The 27,529-nt window shown below is 44.0% G+C and overlaps 3 protein-coding genes across 10 annotated transcripts in view; 1 reads left to right on the top strand and 2 right to left on the bottom strand.

Annotated features, from left to right (window-relative positions):
- The window catches only part of LEF1 (lymphoid enhancer binding factor 1), a 110,463-nt gene extending 109,139 nt beyond the window's left edge, over nucleotides 1–1,324 (top strand). For all 8 annotated transcript variants that reach the window (XM_077933906.1, XM_028743215.2, XM_077933904.1 and 5 more), the window contains one exon: nucleotides 100–1,324. In XM_077933906.1, coding sequence (XP_077790032.1) covers nucleotides 100–179 — 80 coding nt within the window. In that variant the 3' untranslated portion in view covers nucleotides 180–1,324. The remainder of the gene's footprint in view (nucleotides 1–99) is intronic.
- The window catches only part of RPL34 (ribosomal protein L34), a 466,563-nt gene that overhangs the window by 278,157 nt on the left and 160,877 nt on the right, over nucleotides 1–27,529 (bottom strand). The gene's annotated exons all lie outside the window — the stretch shown is intronic.
- On the bottom strand, nucleotides 6,536–26,335 carry HADH (hydroxyacyl-CoA dehydrogenase). The gene is made up of 8 exons (XM_028743941.2): nucleotides 25,981–26,335; nucleotides 21,620–21,748; nucleotides 19,441–19,598; nucleotides 14,876–15,002; nucleotides 12,634–12,723; nucleotides 11,497–11,569; nucleotides 8,388–8,504; nucleotides 6,536–6,990 (listed from the first exon to the last, which is right to left on the bottom strand). Exons 1-8 carry the CDS (start codon nucleotides 26,098–26,100, stop codon nucleotides 6,872–6,874), a joined length of 933 nt encoding a protein of 310 aa, XP_028599774.2. The 5' UTR covers nucleotides 26,101–26,335; the 3' UTR covers nucleotides 6,536–6,871.

Raw genomic sequence — 27,529 nt, 5'->3', positions numbered from 1 at the left:
CTAAATGCTAAAAAGTAGTATAATCAAACAAACAAATAACAAAGTGTCTTGATACTTAAATATATACCCTAAAACTTTTCACCTTTCTGTTCCCTGCAGGTGGAAAGAGAAACGCTTTCTCAACGTGCAAAGCAAAGGCAGCGACATCAGGGCCCCTTCTCGAAATGGAAGCTTGTTAAAATCTCCAGGCATGTCCTTCATCTGCACAGACCACCATCAAGGAGTATGTCTAGGATGCCGACAACACTTGCCCCGATGTCACTGCTTAAAAAGACACTGAACCATAAAGACAATCACTGCCAGGCCCCTTTGCTATCATGGAGTCCCAAATCTTAACACAATAAAAGAGAGCAAGGAGAACATGTCAGAACTTCCCCAGTCAGCAGAGTAGCTTCTTTCCTTTTCGGTCTTCGCTCCGCCTTACACTCCTGTTTGTATCTCTCATGCGTTGTCAATGCTGAGTCAGCAGCAAATATAGTTCGGCTGTGTTTTTGTTTTGCTTCAGCCAGCAGAATGATGTAAAAAGCCAGCAGCAACTCCCATCCTGGCCCTTCACACCGAAATGAACACACTTTAAATTCGTCAAGGAAGGCACAACCCAGTTTATTTAAATGCTGCAAAAGGATCGATCTTGGATTTTTAGCTTTTAAAAAAAGAAAACTTGAATGCTTTTTATGTTTTAGTTATTTCCTTGGTGTACATTTTTTTGAGCTTTTAAAGAAGCATCCAACCCCCCCCCCTTTATTTTTTAAGAAAAGGAAATTCCTATCCTCTCCCCCCCCTCCCCCCCGCTGCCCCACCCTGCAGGAGAGGAACCAAAATGTTTGGAGGACTGTGGCTTTTTGTTCTGTTAACACTTTGTAGCATAACCATCCTCATTGTATATGTGTACTATGGAGTTAATACTAAACATAACCCATCAGCTGGTCACCAGCCATGTTCATCTATTTCATTTACTCAGTATGTGTAAAGGCAAGATATTTCATCAGGTCTGACTACAGCAAGCTCTCCTCCTCCACCTACCCTGAATTTCCTTGTAAAGAAAAAAAAAAAGCCCAGCACTTGAATTATTATTACTTCAATTGTTCTGTATTTGTATCTGTTTTTGTTAGCCTGTTTAGTGGGATTTTATGCCAGTTGTTGAAATGAGCATCGATGTACCCATTTTTTTAAAAAAAAAATAGTTAAAAAAAACTTTTTTGCCAAAAATACCCGTCAACCAATATATATTTTGTCATTCCAGTATGAGTTAATGTGCTGAGCATTTTTTTTTTGTTTTTGTTTTTTAAAAAAAATAAAAGCTTTGTAATAAAACTACAAAATACTTTATGGCTGTTTAAATGAGTCGGGGAAGAAGGGGCCATAACTCAGCAGGAAGAACATTTGCTTTGCATGCAAAAAGTTTCCCGGTTCAATCTGCAACATCTGGCTGGATAGGACAGATAGTCTGCCTTGTAACCCTGGCGAGCCACTGAAAGTCAGTGCAGATAATACCTGAGCTAAAAGGACTAATATACCCAGACTCTGTGTAAGGCCACTTCCAATATTTATACAATGCTCTCTAAAACAAGGGCAAGAAGCCCCCCTGGGGAAAAAATAATCTGCTGTTCTGTGTGGCTTGGGTGCTTTCTTATTTGCTGCAATGTTTCACTGAAATCAGTGGGGCCTAAGTCATGGCCAAGTTTGCAGTCCTATACACATTGAATGAGGGATGCAGGTGGCGCTGTGGTCTAAACCACTGAGCTAGGGTTTGCCAATTGGAAGGTTGGCGGTTCGAATCCCCACGACGGGATGAGCTCACATTGCTTGGTCCCTGCTCCTGCCCACCTAGCAGTTCGAAAGCACATCAAAGTGCAAGTAGATAAATAGGTAAGGTAAGGTAGGTAGGCGGGAAGGTAAATGGCATTTCCGTGTGCTGCTCTGGTTCGCCAGAAGCGGCTTAGTCATGCTGGCCACATGACCCGGAAGCTGTACGCCGGCTCCTTTGGCCAACGAAGGGAGATGAGCACCACAACCCCAGAGTCGGCCACGACTGGATCTAACGGTCAGGGGTCCCTTTACCTTTACCTTTGCACATTGAATGAGGCTCAACTGCCATTGCTTTTTAACAGCACTCATTTGCACCCTATGGGATGGTGCTATGTGCCTTAAGCTCCTCGATTCTATGTACGTATACGTGGAAGTGGTATCATGGTGTTCAGTAATACTTCCTATTAAGTATGCTTAGGAATTCAGTTTTAGGATGCAACAGCTATGCTGCTTTTGCATAACACAGAGCATTATCAATAGGCCATTTGTTCTTCCAAGGCTTATGGCAGGAGAACAGAAGGACTGCTTTGCAGGTCATCTAACCTAGCAGAATACATTAGAAATGGTTCCTTTTGTGCATGTGTCCCTGGGAAGCAAAGTTAATTCAATATAAAGACAGTTAAACAGATTCAAATACGTTACCAAATGTGCGATAATTCTAAATGCTAAGCAATGTACGGCACAGAGAGACATAACAGCAGTGCAGTAAGTCATAGTATAGTTTCTGGTACAAGAAACTGAATTGCTTGCAAATTCCGTTAGCTTTAAATGCCTTTGTGGGAGTGAATCCCAATTAAAACCTGACAAGTGAGTCCTTGGCGGGTGCCTTCAGCCCATGGGCCACATTTTGTCCAGCAGGTGGCTCTTCTCCAGACCAAGCCCCCACCCCTGACATCATATGTCAGATATGGGGCAGGTAAGAGATGTGGCTGGTTCAGCTGCATGATCAAGTTCGCCATGGGAAAATGTTGCGTGCAGTTAATCCACGCAGAAAGCAGGGTGGAACTCAATGCAGGGCAGGGAGTTCAAGATTGCTAATCTGCAGCTTCCAAGCATGGCTCTTTGGAAGCCTTGAGTGGTGCTTTGAAATCACTATCTTCCCCCAACTTCACCAGGTGGGCTGGTCAAGCCAGTTCTCAGTCACTTGATAACAACTTTGCCTGCCAAGCTGGTGAGGAGGTACTGGTCCGCCAAGCCCAAAAGGTTCCCCCACTGCTGTCCTAAAGTTTGAATCTGGACTTGGGTTGCTTCGTCTAGATCAGGCATGGCCAAACGTGGCCCTCCAGCTGTTTTGGGACTACAGCTCCCAGCATCCCTAGCAAACAGGACCAGTGGTCAGGGATGATGGGAACTGTAGTCCCAAAACAGCTGGAGGGCCATGTTTGGCCATGCCTGGTCTAGATAGATGGGTTATAAAGCAGGCTGCACAAGGCAGTGCCTTGTTTGAGCAGTCTGTGGTGGCCTCTGTTTTTCCCCCAGCCCCAGCCCCTTACAAGCTGCCTTCTAGTGGTGGGCTGGAATTTGACTTTCAGGGGTATGTCTCAGTGTTTACTGGGGGAAGATGTGCTTAGTGTTGCTGCTGCCATGGCATGCACATCCTGTTTCCAAGCATCCCAACTCATGCAAGGCCATCAGCCGCCTTGCCTTCTGCCACCTGAACCTTGTACACTGCCACACAGGATCCGGCACTGGTGGTTCTTAAGGTCTGAGAGCAACTCTTGTAAGCCTGTAGACCACCTCACTGCAGCTTTTATGTGTCTATGTGAGCCCCTGAAATTTGAACAACGTGCAGCAGAGTCTGCACGCTCATTTTTATGTCTATACCACAAATTGGAACAGCTGGCAAAGGATGCCTTCACAAGGCCTGAAAACAGCTGCTCTTATCTTAAGCATTCCCCTTTCCCCCCCTTTAAGTACTTATGTGTATCCTACCGTTTTGTGCTGCTTCATCTTCTGAAGTCTGACATAGTACTGCAACCTGCTGCTGTGACTGCCTCACTTGAGAAGTTTCTACTGTCTTAGCTTAGGCCTCCTTGTTCGATATGTTGTTGATATCACAGACAGCTGAGCAACTTAAGGGTCTTGAGCTCTGGAACAGAAAGGCTGTTGGCTTTGAACAGTGAACTCTGTTTTGAGAGATAGCAGCCACTTTACCTATGCACCAACTTCACATATGGGCCCTTGGGGATCTGCTGTGAGCATTCAATTACGCTTGCAGAGCACATGTTTTACAGAAACTTGGTACAACCTACGAGGACAAAAATGCACAGGCAGACTCAATTTTTCCATTAGCACTTCAAGGGTAACCTGGAAGACCACCCTTGAACAGTGTCCAAAATTCAGGTTGAATACTTGCACTTTTCGATCCAAAGGTCAGTTCTTTACACATAAAATGCAATGATTCACTACTTTTAGCATGACTTTTCTATTGTTGAAGAGTGATTTAGGCCCTTGAGAGAAATGGAATCCCCAGCATCTTCTGGGAATGTCCCCTACCTGAAACCCTCAAGAGTTATATAGATAAAATTGAGGCCACATTCACAGCATATGTATAAAAGCACTATGACTTTAAACAGCCATGTCTTCCGCCAAAGTATTCTGGGAGCTGTAGTTCATTAAGGGTGCTGAGAGTTGTTAGGAAACCCCCCTATTCCCCTCACAGAGCTACAATTCCCAGAGTTCCCTGGGAAGAGGGATTAACTGTTAAACCACTCCCTTACCTCTGTTCCACGTGACTGGCTGTTGCTGGCAGGAAGCCACGGCTTTTCCTAAATGTTGTAGGGAGAGGATAACTATGAACAGCAAACATCACATTTCGTTCTGCACCAATAGTGGTAGGAGAAAAACATTGCACCATCAGTCAGGTGCCCAACTCAGATGATCAGTGATAGTACCAATAGTCTTTTTTGATAGGAGGTGGCGGCAGGGGCAGACAAGCAAGCTTCACAGTGAACTATATATTCACTTCAGTGAATGTTTAATTCACAATTAAATCTTGACAATTTAGGGGTCTGACGGGTATCCATTTATCATCTTAGTTTACAGCAGGCATAGGCAAATTTAGCCCTCCAGATGTTTTGGGACTACAATTACCATCATCCCTGACCACTGGTCCTGTTAGTTAGGGATGATGGGAGTTGTAGTCCCAAAACATCTGGAGGGCCGAGTTTGCCTATGCCTAGTTTGCAGCTAGGCTGCCGACAGAAACATTTGTCACAGTACAATTTTCTAACAAGCCTCTGACTCCCACTTATTTTCCTGCATTTCTGTTCGCTCCAGTTCCTTCCTATCTATAGCCATAAAATAATGCAGATCCAAACACTAATTTTCTTCCTTTCCTTTGCCAGCCTAGTATTCTCCAAAAGAAAACGGAAGGGTAAGGCAGGGGAGGTCTCTACAGACCCCCTCGGGTGTCAGAGTTCAGCAGAGAGGTCCCTCTTGGTAGTTACACCATCCTCAGAATCTCAGGGAGGTGATGGGCTGGGAGAGGACATCCACCGTGGCAGCCCCTTAGTTGTGAAAATACAGCTTTCGGCAAATGCAGAAGACCCAACTCTTTGACACCTGCCACCCTATTTTTGCAGGCGTCGATTGTTTAAGCTGTCTTTAACATTGTATTTTAACTGTTGTAACCTACCTTGGGACCTTAGGGTGAACGGAGGACAACCTATTAAAATAGTAGTTGTAGTAATTAATAATAATACTACTGGGAAGGGATTAGGCAATACGAGGCTCTCTTTCGTGGGGATTGCATCTATATGGAGAATTTAAACTCTATATAGCTTAACCTGAACAAAAATATCACTCATGCAAAGCACTTTCACTCCTTTTGGCTTTGCATCCTTGCCAGACTCTTAATGTAATTTTAGCCAGGTATATGGAAAAAGAAGTAAATCCCAAACAGTTATACAGTGGTACCTCAGGTTAAGAACTTAATTCATTCTGGAGGTCCGTTCTTAACCTGAAACTGTTCTTAACCTGGAGACCACTTTAGCTAATGGGGCCTCCCACTGCTGCCGTGCCGCCGGAGCACGATTTCTGTTCTCATCCTGAAGCAAAGTTCTTAACCCCAGGTACTATTTCTGGGTTAGTGGAGTCTGTAACCTGAAGCGTATGTAACCCGAGGTACCACTGTACTTGCTATCTTGGCATTGTACCCAGTTCTTAGGTACCGCCCTCCTCACATAGCCAAAAGCAGTCGTCTCAAACTTCATGCATAATTTCTGCAAGGCTCTAGTATTTTTCCTACCTGAGACTCTAAAGCAGAGGTGGAAACCTGTGCTGTGAATTTAGTGGAATCTGCATAAGCTTTAGTTCCAGTTGTAGCCACACTTAGATGGGTGGCTTTTAAATGAAGAAAAACGAAGGCTGGAAAGATCATACCTCAGTTTCCTTAGCAAGGGATCCTCCCCCCCCCCCCTTTTAAAATTATTAAGTAGCTTAGGAACTCTCGGCTGCTGTTCTAAGTCTCCTTCACCTCTATTTATTAAGTAAGGCAAGGACACGCGTCCAGGTTTAAAGCTGAAAACCTATACAGAGACAATAGAATAAAGGAGATAATGGTGTAGGTATCACTCATTTGCACCAGTAGGTGCACGTTTGCCTTTGATAAAATGTTACTGGTTGACTTGCAAAAACTGTGTTTCCACTTGCATTCAGAACAATGCTGTCATAATGCCACCTATTGGCCAAGAAGGAAAAAGATAAATTAAAAGCAGTGTGCTGCTTATCAAGATGATCTCCGGACTATTTTATTCGCATTCAAGTGTCCGCCTCTTAAACAGGATGCCTGTTACAAGTCTTATTAACTCAGACCCCTTTTATTTGGCCTTTGAGACAGGGAGCTTATGAAAGAAAGGCACTTTGAGAATGTAAAGCTCTCAGAATCATAGATCGAGAAAATCATTAACCCGGGAAAACAATTGCCTCAAGACACATTGTGCATTTTGATTATATAGTAGTGTTGACTACTTCTTTTTAAAAGCCCTGATTAAGCAGCATTCCAAGTACATCCAAATGGCACAAGAAGGTTATCCTTAACTCTGGAAAAACGTGGCCAAGTTCATTTGTATTTGTAAAATCCTTCTCCAGCCTTCTTCCCCAGCTTCTTCTCCTCTACGAGTTTATCCAGCAGCGGGCTTGGAGCAAAGAGAGGGTTGTCTGGCTCTAACAAGTGCCACCCTGGTGAGAGAGGGGGGAAAGGAGCAGCGCGTGCCCGTTACGTAAAGTCTCAATTTGATCAGATGCTCATTATTTTCAAGGCCTTCATTCGCAACTAACTCACCTGGGGTAGTTGAGAATGGAGGGAGGAACTGCACACTTCACCTGCTCAAAAAGGACTGGAGGAGAATTCCAGGACTAAATTCTGAAAATCCAGCACCTCTTCCACTTTATTCAAGACTTAGCACAGGTCTTAGTGACTCAGGTGATGTTATGCAGATTCCCATAGTGATGAGAACGATAGACCAAAATCAATAAAACCACAGGTTCCCTGAGCCTGCTCTAGGAGTGCACACACACACACACACACACACACACACACACACACACAGCCCCAGGACCACTAAAACTCTCCCTTACATAGGGATTGTGCTGATGCGATTGTCATCTTTAGCACCAACAAGTGAACTGTTGACAAAGATCCCTCGCAGTGGGGAGGGGGGGGGGAACCTACCATAAACAGTAGTTTAGTCAAGCTCACTCTTACCAGAAGCAAGACTGAGACAGACAATAAGGAACCCTCTTCTGTGATTCTCAGGAACAGTCACTTTCCCCCCATGTGAGAACAGCAACAGAATTCAACACAACTGAAGTTTCACAAAGCCCCGTTAGCAGTTTGCAAGAACAGGGGGCAGGGGACACACAGCATATCTATTTTATGCCACTTTGGGTTTCTCTTTCGATAAGGAAAGATGCATGTAAAATAGATACTGCATTTTTCGCTCTATAAGACACACGTTTTCCCTCCTAAAAAGTAAAGGGAAATGTGTGTGCGTCTTACGGAGTGAATGCAGGCTGCGCGGCTATCCCAGAAGCCAGAACAGCTAGAGGGAGCACTGTGCAGCGCTCCGTCTAGCTGTTCTAGCTTCTGGCTTAGCCGCACGAAGCCTCCGCAGGGCACAGGGAGCCTTCATTCCCATGCCCTGCGGAGGCTTCGCAGGGCTATCCCTGGCTTTTGCAGGAGGTGGGGGAAGGGACAGAGCGCACAGCTCTGTCCCTTTCCCCCACCTCCCAGAAAAGCCCCCAAGAGCCGCGCTCCCTTTAAAGAGCAGCGTGGAGTGTGTGTGCGGCTCTTGGGGGCTTCTCCCCGAGGAGAGAAAAAGGCAGCCCGTCAGTGAAGGGCTGCTCTTCTCCCTCCTCGGGGAAAAGCCTGCAAGCACCCCACACACGCTCCTCGTGAAAGGGAGAACTGAGCAGAGCCTGGGATGCATACAGGTTCTGCTCAGCGCTCCCTTTAAAGAATTTTTTCCCCCTTGCATTCCCCCTCTAAAAAGTAGGTGCATCTTATCCTCAGGTGCATCTTATGGAGCGAAAAATATGGCATATATTATCAAGCTCGTCAGGAAAAATGTACATACCATCTATAATATATTTACTAGTATCCAGACCAACGTAGTCCAGGAGTTCAAACGGGCCCATGGGATAGCCTGCCCCGAGCTTCATGGCAACGTCAATATCTTCCTTTGCTGCATCTCCTAAGGACACAGTTGACAGGCGGGTTAACAAAGGTCAGCATCTGTACTCCCTTCTTTCGAGGCCTAAAACTTGGTTCCAACTCACTAAGGCATTTGCGCTCTGCACTCAATAAAGCAGCAGCTTTTAAGAAGGGCTTTGCTGCAGAAACTGCACAACGTCTGAATACCAGTTAATAGATCACAAAAGGTGTGGCTTCCCAGTGGTTTGGGATGGGGACCACCTGATGCGCTGCTTTTAACAGGGGTCAGTGGCTTCATTCTGAGCTTGAATCACTCCTCCCACCATTTAACAGCAAATGGAGGTGAGTGGGCACAATAGCAGGGTCTGGATGGCAGTAGGCACAGGCATTGAGGCTGATGCAACATTAAAGTCAAAAGTGCAGGCTCAGTGCCCAGCATGAGCACAGCAAACAGAATCCTGTGCAGTGTAAAGAGATTCCATGACAGGAGGCTTAGGCGATTCTTCAGAAAGCTGTGTTAAAGTAGAAAGCGCTCCCTGAAAATGGAAAGTCTGAAAAATTGTATGCTAGAACTTCCATCTTACTTTGTTTTTTTTTTGGTTTTTTTTTTTAGGAGGGTGTGAGCAAAAGGCCAAGGACCAAGCCATAAACTACAATTTAATACATAGAATTACACTGGCCTTTACCTCTCCTGCTGGAATGAATAAAACCTCTCTCAAGTCTGGCACAATTAAAGCAAAACATCGGGTTGCAGTGAGATGCCAACCTTTTTTCTTTTTTTTTACCACATTAGTTTTAATACATTTTCCAACAAGTTCTTAAAATCCCAAGTCTTAAATTTTTTAAAAGCCACATCAAAAACAAAAATCAGGATGCTACTTAGCCGAAGGGAGGGGGCGAAGACTTAAATTAAGGAATACATTTAATCAGACAAAGCCACATCCCGTTTCTCACCCATGTAAATTTAAAATGGATATATATTTTATGCATGCAGGAATGCAACATTTAACTGAAGCACTTTATATGGTGAGCTTTCAGATAAAACAAAAGTTGTTTCCATAATGCCACTCCTTTGCTTTTTGAAAAATCACTCTAATTTGTTCTTATACTGCCTTTGAGGAGTAATTAGCAGTATTTGTTGATGGATAAGCAAGAAGTATAGTTAATTTTGTTTCACAAGCTGAAGACACTTTTATGAACTACAAAGGGAGCTTTTAATATTTAAAATATATTTGCGGAGATCCTGATAATGGAGGTCTTTCATCTGCAAGCGAAGGCTGCTTTCCAAATAAAATGTTTGAAATAACATTCTTAATAGCAGACAACCATGAAAGGGGGCTTAATCTGAACAGTTACAACAGAGTAACTTTCTCTTTAGCTCTTCACACAACAAGCGTGTTTCCTTTGAAGACGACAAGGCTCATTTCAAGGCAGGCTCTCAGGTATGAAAGACAAAAATAATAATTCCTTATTTCCATCAACACAGTACCAGGGCAGGAACTGTCCAGCACTTTGTGCTAGCAGTTAATTTTTTTCCTCGGCTCATTATTCCTACTCCCATCAAACTGCTTTCTTCAACCTCCATCTACCCTATGAACCACTGTAGCAGTAAAATGGTACACAGAGAAGAGAAATGGATCACAATGCCCCAAGACATTTTCATTGCTCAAAAACATTTGTGCTGGCCCAGGAATGTAAGAAAGACTGGCAAAGAGAGAACTATGGGTAGATCCTAGGATCCAATCTCCCAAAGACCAGTCTTTTTAAAGCAAGTTTCCTATCTCTAACGGCATCAACTATGTCTTTTTGGGAAATTGTTCGTCCCCGATGCAGCATTTGGAAACCGCCTAAGGTATCTTAACCAAATTTTGTGCGATGGTTCCTGAGATCAAGAATCAGGCTTTTTGTCTGCAAATGGACACCATTTTGAATCAAGATGGCGGACTGGATCTTTTAAAATTGCACTGATTTTAAACACTGATGTAAAACTGCACTTATTTTGCTGGTTTCTTAAAATTCCCAGTATCCAGACCAACGTAGTATCCAGTATCCAGACCAATGCAAGGCTAATATTGATGACATAAAGATGGGTTTGAAAGTGTGAGCACCATGCTTGCAAACAAAAAATCTCTGAGCAAGATTTCCCACTGCTGCAGCAGGCCACCTGTACCTAACATAGGTCTTTACAGAACCCAATGTACAATTTGGATATTTTAGCCCAGAGTATACCCAGCCTGGGCAAGAAGAACAAAACTCATTATTAATTATGCCTATTGATGTATGTTTTTTAATACTCACTTTTCAGTTCACGCATCTAGATTCTTTTTGGCTCCAATTTTGTGCATAGAGTTAAAATAAAAAAGCTTAAGAACATTGTTCAGTACAATGCCTCCAACTGCAATTTGGCACTTCCCAGTTTAATTGAAATGGTAATTAATAGGTCCAGTTCCAGAGATATCCTATGTACCATAGCCCAATAAGCTAATTTTGCGTATTGGGGGGGAATCTTTAACAAATGAGTAAGAGTTGTAATGGCAGATAAGAAACGCATTGTGCTGTATCAAAAAGGCTGGATTGTGGCCATGCAGACTGTACTAACCAAGTGCCACCAGAGTATGCAAAATGGCACCAACTCTCTAGTCCACGTTGTATTGTCAACACTGCTAGATAATGAACAAACTGGGCACACGGGGAATCTAAGAGCAATGCTGCACTTTCAATGAAAGAAAAGCAGAGTGACGGGTAAACTAGGAAACACATGTCAGAACAGATCTGGTGTGGACTCTCAAGTTGTATGCATATACCAAAAGGGTTTTGTCTAACTGAACAAAAAAACAACCATTTTCACACAAGTACCTACTTCACAGAGGTAATTTGCCCACATTAACAGGAATAGTTCCAAGAATTTATTTTTCTTTCTGATTTCTGACACAGTGTGAAATGCCAGAGAAAATGATCGCTCGAGAACGTTCCACAGCACAACACAAATAAGCCATTCATATCCCACAAAGCAGAACTCTGCTTATCTTTACCCCTCTCAAAGAGCCGAACTGCTTCCATCAGGTAAGGCACAAGAAGCCTGTTGACAATAAACCCAGGCGTGTCCTGCCAACAGAAAGACAGGGATTAAAGTGGACCCTATCAAGTTCTATACTGGTAAGTTATTTCAAAATGTGCCTACTACGCTGAAAGCAAAGAGGAAGGAGAATCAGCTACAGAATACAATGGACAAGTGATGCATTCCTTGTTTTGACAAAAATACTATGTTAGCATTTACAGAACACATTCCAATGTTCAAAGTGCTTCACGTGCATTAGCTTGTAACTCTGCAAGTTAGACTAGTATTATTAACCAATGTGTGTTATTTCTCCTTCTCCTCCACTTCAAAGCAGATTACAAAAAAACAATAATAATAATAACAACAACCCATAATTAAAATGCAGTTGCTAAAACAGAAACCAAACAGCAAGAATGTGAAGAGCCAAAACGAACAGTCAATAAATTATATTATGTAGATCTGGCAGCCGCTGGTGATGGTGGCTGAAGCTGAGAAGCACTTGTCTAAGATCACCTACTGGCAAATTTAAATCAATGACTTCCTGAGCTTAGTCTTAGTCATTACAGCACACTAGCTTATCTCATGAGCATCATGAATTGTTCTACAATATTTGTCGTTTCTACTATTCTCTTCCCGTCCTGCCCTAAATCTCTTCTATTTGGCTTGGACTGGCCTTTCAGATATGATGATCATTAGTAATCAATCTAGTCAGTAATGGCGGTGACTGGCCTCTGCGACTGGAAGAAGGCAGTGAGACCAACACTCGGTGGAACCACATCCAAGGGCAGACAGAGCCAACTAATTCTAGTTTTCTCCCCATCCTCTTCCCTGCTCAAGTTCTACAAAGGCAGCAATGAAATTAAGGAGGCAGCTGACAGCCAGAACCACCCCTTGGATGGTAAGAAGGCAGGCAGAGGGGGCTGGAAGAGCACTGAGTCTTATTTTAAAAATCATTTTTGGCAAACCTGTTGTCTGTGATTTTTTTTTTTTAAATTAAAATGTAAAGGATGACTTCATGAGCAGAGCAGAAAAAAATCCCCAATGCCTCCAAGTCTGAAGCACTCTGAACTTACCTGGACCTCCCTCCTCGCACAATATAAAATATACTTGCCTTACAAGAGACCGGATTCTTCCCCAATGCTTTGCTGAAATCCATGAGGGACTCGAAAGTCTTTTGGCTGGTCATTGGAGTCTTGATAACCTAAGAACAAAACCATCAAAGGTGGGTGGGCTGGGGGGGGGGTTCTCTTTACGTCAACAACAAGTTTAACTTTCATAAAAGAAGCCATCCTGAGAAAGGGACCAACACAATACTTGCTCACACTGAACACAGGTACACGCTGTCCCTACACATGCAGAAGGGAGGGGGGTGATTATTGGTCTGTTGCTGTTCTTATTTTTATTATGTCTTCTGTGGTTTTTATAATGCAATTTTATGTTGTGAATTGCCCTGAGATCAACAGGTGAAGGACAGCATACACTTTTATGATTTCTACAGCTCAACTATTGTGTATGCAGACTATCCACTTGTTGAACATTATTACTGTTATTTATTAAATTTGTATACCATCCTTTATCTGTAGATCTCAGGGTGGTTCACAATCCATGGATCTTGCGGGGGGGGGGGCAGGTAATGTAGAATCATAGAGTTGGAATAGACCACAAGGGCCATCGAGTCCAACCCCCTGCCAAGCAGGAAACACCATCAGAGCACTCCTGACATATGGTTGTCAAGCCTCTGCTTAAAGACCTCCAAAGAAGGAGACTCCACCACACTCCTTGGCAGCAAATTCCACTGTCGAACAGCTCTTACTGTCAGGAAGTTCTTCCTAATGTTTAGGTGGAATCTTCTTTCTTGTAGTTTGGATCCATTGCTCCGTGTCCGCTTCTCTGGAGCAGCAGAAAACAACCTTTCTCCCTCCTCTATATGACATCCTTTTATATATTTGAACATGGCTATCATATCACCCCTTAACCTCCTCTTCTCCAGGCTAAACATGCCCAGCTCCCTTAGCCGTTCCTCATAAGGCATCGTTTCCAGGCCTTTGACCACTTTGGTTCCCCTCCTCTGGACACATTCCAGTTTGTCAGTGTCCTTCTTGAACTGTGGTGCCCAGAACTGGACACAGTACTCCAGGTGAGTACAGTACTCCAGGTGAGTAATGTGGAGGTTTGGTGTACACATACCATGCTTTCCTTAGGTACAAGTAATCTATACCTGTGTCAGCTACTCATGAGAAAGAGTCTACATGCAGTGATTTAAAAAAATATATCATCTAACTCTTTTCTGGATAAAAAGCTGCATTCTGTTCACATATAAGATCTCACTGGTCTGTCTATGTGGTTATGCTCATGAGGAGTTTCCTATCCCAGGACAGTCATTTTGAAGAACTTTCCTTGTTCTTTCGGGGACGATCAGCCGGAAGTACAGTAAGTTCACCTGTTCCTCAGCAGCCCTCTTGTGGCTCCGGTTCTCTCGACTCTCACCATTAGAGGGAATAACGGAGCCCCACCTGAATATTGAGCGCCAGCTTAATTGAGCAGCTTTTACCCTCTGAACACCTGTGCTATCAAAATAGCACTAGAAATGACCAGAGCAGAACAACAAGCATCACTATGGGAAACCCTCACTTGGCGGGTGTGGCTAGCACAGACCCCACTCACTTGTTGGTGACATCTTCTCCCCCAGGCCTTCCGAGGGTGCCGACATAATGTGATAGTTGTGAATCAATATTCTATTCTTTCTGCTCAATTTTTTTAAATTTTGTTTTAAAAAGTCTGTTTAAATCACATCCTGGTTTTTACTGTAGATTAATATGATTCTATCTGTGGTGCTGGGACATGAGTGGCGCTGTGGGTTAAACCACAGAGCCTAGGACTTGCCAATTGGAAGGTCGGCAGTTCGAATCCCCGCGACGGGGTGAGCTCCCGTTGCTCGGTCCCTGCTGCTGCCAACCTAGCAGTTCGAAAGCACAGCAAAGTGCAAGTAGATAAATAGGTACCGCTCCGGCGGGAAGGTAAACGGCGTTTCCGTGCACTGCTCTGGTTCACAAGAAGCGGCTTAGTCATGCTGGCCACATGACCCGGAAGCTGTACGCCGGCTCCCTCGCCCAATAAAGCGAGATGAGCGCCGCAACCCCAGAGTCGGCCACAACTGGACCTAATGGCTAGAGGTCCCTTTACCTTTATCTGTGGTGCAAAAACCTGCCCTGGGATCATGACTGATCAAACGTGGAGACAGAAGGTGAAACAAACAAACAAACAAACAAACATGAAGAACCTCTGCAACACACAGGTAGCAAGACACTCCAACCATGCTGCAACATTTTAGAACATTTTCAAAACCCCTTTACCTCCACAAGTTTCATCAAAGGCACCGGATTAAAGAAATGTAGGCCGCCAAAGCGATCCTGCCTCGTGGTAGCATTGGCTATCTCCGTGATGGGCAATGATGAAGTGTTGCTGGCAAATATGGTATGCCTGTGGAGAAATAACATGCATTTGGCATCAGTTGCATGTTCTCTGCTTTCAGGACTCTATAGGCTATTATTTATTTTTATTCACACCCCACATTTTTCCTACAAGGAGTTCAAGATGGCATACATGGTTCTCTCTCTCCTCATTTAATTTCCACAACAATCCTGTGAGGTAGGTTAGGCTGAAAAGCAGTGACTGGCCCAACACCACACAGTGAGCTTCATAGATGAGTGGGAACTTGAACGCTGGTCTCTCAGGTCCTGGTCCAACACTTTACAGAAGTAAAGAGACAGAACCCTGGAAATTTACTGCTTGAAATTAAAATATCTGGGAGCAGGGACAGATAAGTCCCTCTCTTGCTTCCTGACCAAGCGTGCCTGTGAGGGTGGCAGGACCTCCCACTAAACATGTCAAAACCTGAACAGGTTCATATGACGCAGTATGGTCTTTCAGATAGCTTAGGCCAAAGTCATACAGAGCATTATAGGTGATAACCAGCATTTTGATTTCTGCCCAGAAACAGACCAGTAGAAAATGAAGCTGTTCTAGCAAGGCAGCTGTATACTTCCTACAGCCAGCCCCAGTTAGCAATGTTCTTTGAGTCAGATGAAGTTTCTGAGCGCTTTCCCAAGGCAGCCCCACATAGAGCATGTTAAAGTAATAGTTTATAGAAGATATCACAATTCCTGGGTGAACTTCCCTCTGAGGTTCAAACGGCAGTTACCCCAATGTTTTTTTGGCACCAGGTAAAAACGTATTTCCTCACCCAGTCCTTTGGCTTAGTTGTTATTGCTGGAAATGGGGGCTGGCCTTCTGCTACTTTTACTGTAATGCAACATATTAACTTACATTAGTTATGCCTATTAAGTGGTTTTTATTAAGCATCATGATTACTATGGACGCAGGTGGCGCTGTGGGTTAAACCACAGAGCCTAGGACTGGCCAATCAGAAGGTCGGCGGCTCGAATCCCCGTGACGGGGTGAGCTCCCATTGCTCAGTCCCTGCTCCTGCCAACCTAGCAGTTCGAAAGCACGTCAAAGTGCAAGTAGATAAATAGGTAGGAAGGTAAACAGCGTTTCCGTGCACTGCTCTGGTTCACCAGAAGCGGCTTAGTCATGCTAGCCACATGACCTGGAAACTGTACGCCGGCTCCCTCAGCCAATAAAGCGAGATGAGCACCGCAACCCCAGAGTCGGTCACGACTGGACCTAATGGTCAGGGGTCCCTTTACCTTTACCCCACTCTAAGGTTGAATTTAATAAACAGCAGACACTTAATATAAAATAAATTGCAATTGTATTTTAGGTTGGTTGTATTTGTGTGATTTACTTGCTCTTTAGACATGCAGCAATTGCATTATGTCCCATGTACCCAGAAACAACAAAACCTTACTAGCTGCAGTGTTAAAAAGTTGCACCTTTCATTTTATTTCAGCCTTCAAAATGCTGTGTCTTTCTCAATCTCAAGTCAAGATTCAGTGACACAGAAGTCATAGCCAGATGTCCCTCCAACAAGCTTTCAGTTCTGAATAAGCGTCTACATGGCACACTCTTTTAAAGTGAATCCTTTAAAATTCCAGCACCACTCCAATACCCTTAATAAAATCTATTCCCATATTTGCAGCGCCACCTTGTGGGCTGTATAATGGGAATAAAAATTAAAATGGTATGGTTCAGAAGTCACCACTCACTGTTCTACATTCTGCTTCAGCTAGTGAACTCATTTTCTGTGATGAACTAATTTTATAAGTCTCAGAAAGAGTCAGTCTGTTAACAGGAAGACAGGAATGTGGTCCAAATGTACAAAAAGGGGGGGGGGGGCTTCTAGAAGTGGTAAAGCCCAATCAATTCCAGTGAATTATTAGCAGGTTTAATGCAAGATTTACTCAACTGTGTGGTGCAATTAATTAATAACATTAGCTGCAGTTTAAAGTTTGCCACTTGATTAATCTAGTACCCTTCTGAACTGATTATGTGTGAAGCTCCTTGTTCCAGAGCCCAGGTTGCTGCAGTCAGTAGGAATGCCTTTTTGCAGTTATGGCTAGTAGGCCAGCTGCAACTTTTCCGGGACATAGGTACTTTTGCCACTGCAATTCATGCACGGATAACCTCAAGACTGGACTAGCGTAATGCAACTGTGAGGTTTCCTTAAAGGCCGGTCTGGAGGCTGAAACTATACAGGCGACTCCTCAATTGCACATAACCGCAGGGAATAATAATAATAATAATAATAATAATAATAATAATAATAATAATAATAATTTATTTATACCCAGCCACTCTAGGTGGCTTCCAACAAAATATTAAAATACAGTAATGCATCAAACATTAAAAGCTTCCCTAAACTGGGCTGCCTTCAGATGTCTTCTAAAAGTCTGGTAGTTGTTGTTCTCTTTGACATCTGGTGGGAGGGAGTTCCACAGGACGGGTGCCACTACCGAGAAGACCCTCTGCATGGTTCCCTGTAACTTGGCTTCTCGCAGTGAGGGAACCGGCAGAAGGCACTCGGTGCTGGACCTCAGTGTCCAGGTAGAATGATGGGGATGAAGACGCTTGTTCAGATATACTGGACCGAGGCCGGTATAAGTAACTCAATTCTAACCTGAAATGGCAGGGGAGAGCTGGAAAGACGACTCCAAGGGGTCCAACATGGCATGTGGGAGCTCTTGCTGTTGCCACACTACTCAGCTCAACAGCTGTTGGGCAGAAAGCTGCAGGCATTGCAATGGGCAACCCACTTACACACATTTCACTTATGCACACAGAGGGGCCTGGAACGAAACTTCTGCATAAGTGGGGAGTCGCCTGTATTGCAAAATGCAGCAGCTAAGCTATTCACTGGGGCGTCCTGCTATTACATGCCAAGAGGTTACGGGTCAAGTTTGATGCTTTGGTTCTCCCCTGTAAAGCTCTAAACTTGGAACCTGGTTAGTCGAAGGAACACCTTACCCTACTTGGTCTGAGGCCCCCACATTGTGCTCCAGTCCTTGGAGACTTGCTTAGCAGCAGGTTGTGGACTCTCCTTCCTTGGAGGTTTTAAAGCAAAGGTTGGATGGCCGTCTGTCATGGATGCTTTAGCTAAGATTCCTGCATTGCAGGGGGTTGGACTAGATGACCCTTGTGGCCCCTTTTCAACTCTGCAATACTATGATTCTATGCCCAGGGAGGGCTTCTCCGCAGTGGTACCCTGTCTAGGGATTGCCGTCGAAGCTGATGCAAGCACCAACACTGATGGTGTTTCAAAGCCTGTTAAATGCATATTTATGTTCCCAGGCATTTGTGGGCAATTAATTTCAGTGAGACCTTAATTCTACCCTGGATTGTCAGCTGTTATCTTTATCTCACTGAAATGTTGTTGTTTTTTAAAATGTTACTGTACACCACCTTGAGACTTGATGCGAGAGGTGGCACAGAATGTTTTTAATAAATAATAAATGTAAAATGTAACAGACTACTATCTATGGAAGAAGAATAGGAGTCAGCAGACTGCCCACAAACATTCAGTAATAACCAAATCAATCTGATAAATATACCACTTTAGAATAGGCCTATATTAATTCCCCCCCCCCCCTTCAGCCTTCTTAGCTGGTTATTTTATCAGTCTAGAAGAAAGTATAACGCTGCTCACTTAAGGGTAGGATTCTTCAGAAACTACAGTGGTAGCAAAGATTAAATTTCTTTGGCATGAACAGCTGGAGGCCTGGGCGGGACTTTTCATAAATAATTGGTTGGAGGTGGCTCTTTGGCACAGGGATATCTTTTTAATCTTTGCTCACAAGCGGAGAACTGCTCCACCTCCGTTCGCTTCAGAAGTTAGTATCTTCACTCAGTTCTCAGGCCTCTCCCCGTGAGCAAAAAAAGAGAAACAGGGATCTTCAAATGATTAGCTACCACCGAATAATATATACGGAATTACGATGAGCTTCCAAACTTCCTGTAGAACTTAAATCTTCCTGTAGAACTTAAATCTTCATACTGAATGCTTTCTTTTGAAGCATCTCAGTTTGCACTGCCGGTGAAATAGCTGCAATATTTATTTTCTTTTTCGCTTTTAATTGAAGAGGCACCTCTTTGCCCAAGTTTTTGGGAGGAGGTCACCAATCAATTTTGAAATAATCTCCGTCTGCTTAACGATCGTAGGTTTCACATGCCAGCTCGCAGTCCCCTCTCCCATTTAATCTGCTTTCAGTAAGTGGGGAGGGAAACCCTGGAACCAACAAGCCATTTTGTGATATCCCAATAATCTGTCTGCAAATTCAAGTCCCCATCTGGAATCATCCGAGAAGTCTAAATATCCAACTAAACACCAATCAGTGGGAAAGGGTGGCTAGATAGGAGATTTCGGCTTGCCTCGCCTACTCTGTACAGGCCCATATTTTAGTGAAAACTAGTAGATAACAAGGACATTCTGCATTAGTTTTGTAACATTTTATGAACATACTCTGGTGCAAACTTATCCAATGTCTTGAAGAGCTCGTTTTTTACTGCCAAGTTTTCCACAATGGCTTCCACTACGAGGTCAGTGCTGTGGACTACAGAGACTGGATCTGTGCTCGTGGTCAGGTTCTTTAAGGTCTTCTCAATGAACTCAGCACCAGCCTGAGAAAAAACAAAAATCTGTTCACGGAGCATTTCATTTGCCTTCATAGGAAGGATTACAATTTCAACAGTAAAAATGTGTTTCAACAAATATAGTGCTGCGCATTGAAATTAAGAGCTCCTGCTAGCTGTGCATGAATGCTGCAACCCCCCAGTCTCCTAGCACACCGCTGCTCCTAACACACAATATAGACTATTATCATTACTGTTATTAAATTTGTATACTGCCCTGTATCTGTAGATCTAAGGCCGGTTCACAACATAAAAAACAGAAAATACGTAATAAAAACAAAGACAACCCAGTATTTCCCCCCTCCCACACACATTTTAAAAGGGCAGCAGATGTCAATCAACCAAGTTTAACCTAGTTAAAAAGGAACAATTTTGCCTGACATCTAAAGGTGTATAATGAAGGCGCCAGCAGAACGTCCCTGGGGAGAACAGTCCACAAACAGGGAGCCACTAGCAAAGTACCATATTTACTTGAGTCTAATGCACCCTTAATTTTCACAATGTAATTTGTGAAAAAAAGTGGCCAAAAATGGTGAGCATTAGATTTGAGTAAATACAGTAAATTAACTCAAGAGAAAAGCAAATAGCCTCAATAACTGACTTGACAATGGAACAGAAATAATTCCGATGGCTACCTACTTGGGGACGCAATGCAAGCTGCAAAATGAGACTTTTTCCACAGCCCACGCTGCCACATGGTACACATGATTATGTGTTATTTACCAGTGTCCAGCAAGACTTGCACCACTTGCGCTCCAGTTCTCGTCTGGCTTCTTTCATAGCCTGGAGCAGCTTGGGCTGCACAAAGCCAGAAGGGACACTCAAGAGCGATAATGTCAACCGCCCATTTCATCTCATCATTTCATATCGAGAGACCAGGGCTTTGACAGGATCACCAGCTTTCTCAACTGAAAAATTTCCCAGAACATCCAGGAGCATATCCGGCTCCATCAGTCTCTGAGGGTGGGCCATCCAAATGGGCCCACCACCCTTACAGCGGGGAACTGCCACTGTCAGTCCAAACTTAACTAAATAATGGTCTGGCCATGAGAAAAGGACTGCATTGCCCTCCCACTATCTGTCAGTGCAGAAAGTGCACTGATGTGTACAGATCTTTCCTATTCTGATTAATACAAGACGATTCTATAAGCTACTAGAAGCTTCTCTGTGTGAGAGAAGCAGGCAGAAGGGTCATGAGTTGTTTGGGTTATACCTTCTGGGAAGCTGGTTTGAACTGGTTTTCTTATCTCTTCCAATTAAGGTCATGCTGACTATAACTATAGGCCAGAAGGAGCCTGGGTTTTACTTTCTCTTTCTTTCTCTCTCTCTTCCTTCTGGTGTGGTGTTTTGTTTCTGTATGCTACAGTGTTAAGTTTTATCCTTGTTACAAGTTTGTAAGCTTTTGTAAGTGCTGCAAATGGATATTTTTATGGACTGTGCCAATCCTGAATGTATCTGGATTTGTGACCATTACACCCATTTGCCTTCAGCACAAGTAAAGCTCTGCTTGGATGAAGTACTATTGCCTCTGGTCTCTTTTTGGGAACTCTGCATCATGTTTAAGTTTTTCCCTACACACGATTGACGTCATCTTCATATCACTAGGGGCAATATGTAAGGATGGGAAAGGCGAGATTCAGTTCCCCAATTTGCTAAGACGTGTGTATGTGCAGGTCCACACAAGCAAGTGCTTAGAAGGGTTGTAGACTGTCGGCAGCCCTAGGTACTGAATGCAAGATCACCTTCTTACAATTCCCTTTTGCAAGGGTAACGTGCAAAAAAAGAGCCTACGTATGAAAGTTTGCTTTTGCTTGTTGACTGTGGTTGAGGGCAGGGGAAAGAGCAGAGTTGTTATAAGTGTGGAATTCACCCCAGCTCTTGAAAGGAATCTATTTAAAATATTATGCTAATCTAACAATTGTCTATATAGGCATTACAAACAAACAAACAAGGTAGATTTGTCACATGCAACCATTATTTCCAATATTTATAAATAATAAAGATCCCACCTCAGGTTTGTCTGCAAACTTTTTCTTTGTCAGCTTTTTCAAACTATCCTCGATTCCTTTCTTGGATTTATTCAGTATTTCATCTGACTGGTCCACTAATATAACGGTGTGGCCAGTGGCTGCAGCAATCTACAGGAAAAACAGGGGAGAAAAATAACGATGAAAAAGGAAAGCAACCCATGGAAAAAAAGAGGTGAGCACCCATTACTAATATTTAATTATTTAGTACATTTATACCTGGCTAACAACCAGAGTTCAAGGTATGGTTCTGTCCTCATATTTTATCTTCACAACAAATCTGTGAGGTGGATTTGTGGCTGAGATTGTAGCTGGCCCGGATCACTCAGTGAGCTTCATAGAACTCCAGTCCTAGCCCAACACTCTTAACCACTATACTGCTCTGGATCAGCAACACAGGAACCTGACTTATAGCAAATCAGACCATCACTCCAGCTTCCTCAGTACTGTCTATACCAGGCATGGCCAAACTTGGCCCTCCAGCTGTTTTGGGACTACAACTCCCACCATCCCTAGCTAACAGGACCAGTGGTCAGAGATGATGTAGTCCCAAAACAGCTGGAGGGCCAAGTTTGGCCATGCCTGGTCTACAATGACTGGCAGCATCTCTTCAGGGTTTCAGACAGGCCATTTGCGATGCTATTCGGACATGCCTGGGATTGAACTGGAAACCTTCTGCATGAAAAACAGAGGCTCTATAACTGAGCTATGGCCCTTCAGTGCCAAAAAGTGCAGCTAAACATCTACAGAAAGAGCCCAGCATTGTTCAGCAGCTGCCAACAAGGATAAAGAGCTACCTTCTATATGGAGCTCAGATCTCTAACCCTATCTCCTTATCAGAGATTATCCAACCTTCCCAGTGTTACATCCTTGCAAACAAAATATACCCATGATGAAAATTGCGAAATTATAAAAGCAAAAAAGCAAAGGGCCTTGGTCCAGTTTATCATCTGGGTACATAAAGAGGATAAGCAGAAAAGAAAATGCCATGTATGTTTTGAGTGTTTTGAATCATCTTCAGCTCAACCTTATCCAGTTTTAGTGCCCAAACTCGGCAGCAAACATTTGCAACAGTCTTCAGACTAGCAACTGAAACTGGTTGTGCCCAAGCGAGCTCCCTAAAGAATAATTCAATTTGAGAAGTGTTGGGCTTAGCAACAAAAACATATGCGTCTGTGCACCTAGAGATCTCCTCCCTTCAGGCCATAAGAAAATCTAGTTGCTCTGAAGAACTTCGAACATCTGTCATCGCTATGTGCCCAAAGTGGCAGTGATCCCAATTGGGAACAAGAATTTAAGCAAGCAGTCTTAAGTGGTGGGGTGAGGTAGTTACAGCCCCTCTACCTTCTGGAGGAAAAAAAAAAGGCGGGAGGGGTGAAACTGATGAATTGTGAGGGAAGACCAAACATTTCCCTAGGTACCAAAGGGCAGGCAGTATCACTGCAAATGGAAAGTGTGCCTCAGCCAACCCTCACATTCCTTACTGGAGCAAAAGGCACTCAGCAAAAAGAGACAAGGGTTTTCAAGATGAACCTTCACCTGTCACACCCAGAGCCCAAACATGGTAACAGAACTCATTTCCTGCTTTAGAAAAGTTACTTTGTAACAACAATCATTTCCCGCCCCCCAAAAAACAGACATTCTCTGACATGGCAAGACCTAGTTCTAGAAGAAAATCTCTGCAATATGAGATGTTCCTGGAAATTTAACATATATATTTTAAATATATATAAAGGTTTCTGCAATAAGCTGGGTAGTGCATTTTTATGATGTTAGCAAAATACCCTTCCTTATGGGGTGTATATAAATAAATGGTTGCCTTTTACTCCACCAGCTTTTTAGTGTATACAAGATAGCAAAAATGGTCATTTCACTTGCAGACCTTGAGTAACTTGAAGACTTGCATACTCCTACATAAAAGAATCTACAAAATGGGCAAGATAGTAAGCAGTTTTGGAAACAAGGCCGGCACAATACATTTTACTGCCTGAGACAAAGAACAAGATGTCACCCCTATCACTGCATGTATAGAAGCCAACTGGAGAGAAAGATGAATCTTATTTAAGACTGTGCTCAATGGGAAGCAGGCTAGGAGTAGTTACAGGTGTTGGGTTTTTAATGTTTTTATAAGCAAAGAGTGAAAAAGACATTTAAGTAAAGAACACAGAAATGATACTATAAAACCAATATGCAGTGCTTCTTGGATATGTTAAAAATAGAAACTTGAACAGTATAGTAACAGTCTGGTTATAGAGTTAATTGCTATATTCCTCTCACTTCAACACATCTTATAGAGAAAAACACACAAGCACCAGCATTACAGGAATGGATCAGACCAATTTTTTAAAAACAAAACAGAGGGATTATGCAAAGCTCAAATCATTTTTTTATTTGAAAATTCACTCAATTTCCCCACAAGACAGAGGTGTACTGTTGGAGGGGTGTGTGGGAAACACCTTTTGGTGTCCCCACTTTTGTGCTTTAGTCTGTTTTTATTATCAGGGCTTTTTTTCCAGCCCAAACTCACTTCCGGCACCTCTTAGGTAGGCCCCATCATTCAGCGCCGAAGGCCTTCTGGCGGTTCCCTCACTGTGAGGAGTGAGGTTACGGGGAACCAGGCAGAGGGCCTTCTCGGTAGTGATGCCTGCCCTGTGGAACACCCTCCCATCAGGTGTCAAGGCAATAAGCAACTATCTTACTTTTAAAGGACATCTGAAGGCAGCCCTATTTAGGGAAGTTTTTAATGTTTAATGCTGTATTGTATTTTTAATATTCAGTTGGGAGCTGCCCAGAGTGGCTGGGGAAACCCAGACAGATGGGCGGGGTATAAATATTAATTATCATTATTATTATTATTATTATTATTATTATTATTATTATTATAGAACAAGGGAGGTGTTCATGGTGAGCTCTGGCACCTCTTTTTCTAGAAAAACAGCACTGCCGTTAACCACTTTTGAGTCTCTGGAAAAACAAGCAGAAGAGCAAACATTTGTAAAGTTTTTCCTCTGCCTTTCCAAATAGCGGTTTACAATTCAACAGCAAAACCACAATTAAAGAATCTCTGCGAAACCCAATGTGACATGCATGTAACTTGCAACAGCAGTATTGTCTACTCCCCTGCAGCATCATATTGTTGAGCAACACCCACAACTTAAGAGAGACAGGCGCCAGCTCTTAACAGATCCAGAAAGGCAGATTACAAGGAAAGCTATAAAAACCACACGTGACTGGAGAGAAGGTCCACAATCCTATCACCACACCCCAAAAAACCCTCTCCCTTATCACTGCTCACAGCCTCACAAAGAGGGAACTCAGGGTACAGTGCATTTGTATATTGTGTTTTATGGTCTACTATTTGCACAATCCAAGACCACTGAACACAATACATAGACAGGGTGGTTTGGGAGCCCCTTTGCTGCTAGTGTTCATTTTGAAGTGGGAACCCTCAACTCCAGGCAACCAAGTCTTGCAAAAGGCCCTCACAGCTGCAAAAAAATTAAGCAACCCTATGACAAAACATGTGATCATGGAGGGAGATTAAGTTGCACTACTCTTTATTAGTCCTCCTGAGGTAAATATCCCACATATCTGGATGGTTAATGCATTTTTTCTGCAGGGGCAGAAAATTCTAATTTCTCCCTCCCACCCTCCGGGGTAAATATGTAATAATAACTTGAAATCTGATGCTCTCTCCTCCTGCCTAAGACCTTGAACACTTACCATGACATTTGCTCAACCACATTCCACTCAGGCCACATGCATTTTGCTGCCTATCTGATATGAAATGTGCATCTTCCCAGCCAAAACACCCAAGCGCAATTTTGCTTCTGGTCTTCAAAAAGCCATGCAGCCGAGGCACGAGAACCTGAGCAACAAGCACGCACTAGCCATGCACTCAAGTGGGCGGGAAGCCTCCGAGTTAATAAGACCTGCAACACACACGTGTGTACCGTACACACGTGTCAGGGGCAAAGGGGCGGGGCACGTTTACCACGTCGGGAGACCAAGCTTCCCAGCTGCTCTGAGATACCCTTACAATAACATTTGCATAACCTACCAATATCCTCCACTTGTAAAGAGGCGTTAAGAAATTAAACTCGAAGGGAGTTTTCCTGGCAAGAAGCTCCTTCGCCAACACAGAGGAACAAGATTGTTGGGAGTTTGTGAGGCTTCGGGGCACCCAAAATTCCTCAGTGCAATGCAAAGAGGGATTAAATTCTTAAGAATAAAAAAAGAAAATGCCTTCTTGGCAAGTACTGAAGTTCTGCTGCAGCCGCCTGCCCCTTTGCAGCAGCAGCCGCCGCCCGCGCAGCGCCCCTTCCGCCCCCCGCGCAGCTCACCTGGGCGATCCCGGCGCCCATGAGGCCGCCGCCGATCACCGCCACATGCTTCACCACCAGTTTCTTGGCGGCGGCGGTGGCGGACGAGAAGCGCACGAACGGGCGGGTGGCGAAGGCCATGGCGAACCGGGGAGGAGCAGGAAGGGTCGAGGGGGTGGGCGCCGCGGAGCCGCGCGCCGAGCAGGAGCCTCTGCAGCCCAGGCGGAGGAGGAGGAGGAGGAGAATGGGGAAGAGGGCGGGAGCTCGGGCCTTAAAGGCGTCCCCGCCTCCGCCACTTCTGCCGCTCTCCTCTGCATTGCTTTAGGCCCTATGGTGAAATGTAGGTGGCCAGCTCGTTTCCCCCTGCAATATCCGACCCTATCCAGCTCCGGGCTGCTAGTCAGACGTTGTTTTCCGGCAAAAGAAAAAAAATGCACGCTCAAAATATTCCCCCGGGAAAACTCGTAGCAAAGGTCACGTCTGAAGCCTGCATTTAAAGCACCTGGCTCCCCACCCACCACCCGCCAGGAATCTTGGGATTTGTAGTTTGTACCGGTCAGTGTAGTGAAGGCTGCAGGTCAAGCATGGGCAAACCCGGTCCTCCAGATGTTTTGGGATTACAACTCCCACCATCCCTGTCCTGTTAGCTAAGGATGATGGGAGTTGTAGTCCCAAAACATCTGGAGGGCTGAGTTTGCCTATGCCTGCTGTAGGTGATTAAGGCGTGCAGCTCTGTTAGGGGTCCATGCTTAGGCGTTAAAACTTTTCATGGCTGCCTCAGCAGCTGCAGGAGTCAGTTTGTTACTGCCATTATATATAAAAGGGATTCGGCTGCAGTGCTAAAACATTCTAGGGAGAAAACCCCATGGAACACAATGGTCTTTGATTTTGAGTAAAATGGAGTTTGTGAGGTCGCCCTGCAAGTCTGTCGCTGCAAACTTTAGAACTTGCTGCGCCATTAAGTAGAAGATAAAATGGGCTCTAGCTTATGCCACAATGACATATGGAGCCACAAAACTATTGTTTACTTTAAAAAAGTGAAAGCAAATAATGACGTTTGCCATCTAAAAAGACCTACCGTAATATTATTATTATTATTATTATTATTATTATTATTATTATTATTTCTACCCCACTCTGGGTGGCTTTCAACAGAACATTAAAAAGCAGAATAAAACTTCAAACATTAAAAAATTTCCCTAAGCAGGGCTGCCTTCAGATGTCTTCTAAAACTCAGATAGTTGCCTATTTCCTTGACATCTGATGGGAAGATGTTCCACAGGGTGGGTGCCACTACTGAGAAGGCCTTCTGCCTGGTTTCCTGTAACCTCACTTCTCACAGTGAGGGAACTGCCAGAAGGCCCTCGGACCTGGACCTCAGTGTCCAGGCTGAATGATGGGGGTGGAGACGCTCCTTCAGGTATACTGGGCCGACGCCGTTTAGGGCTTTAAAGTCAGCAGCAACACTTTGAATTGTGGTCAGAAATGTACTGGGAGCCAATGTAGGTCTTTCAGGACGGGTGTAATGTGGTCTCGGCGGCCACTCCAAGTCACCAGTCTAGCTGCCACA

Source organism: Podarcis muralis, chromosome 9, assembly GCF_964188315.1.
Source record: "Podarcis muralis chromosome 9, rPodMur119.hap1.1, whole genome shotgun sequence".
Classification (NCBI taxonomy): Eukaryota; Metazoa; Chordata; class Lepidosauria; order Squamata; family Lacertidae; genus Podarcis; species Podarcis muralis.
The sequence above is the reverse complement of the archived record's forward strand: the minus strand, read 5'-3'. Positions and strand labels throughout refer to the sequence as shown.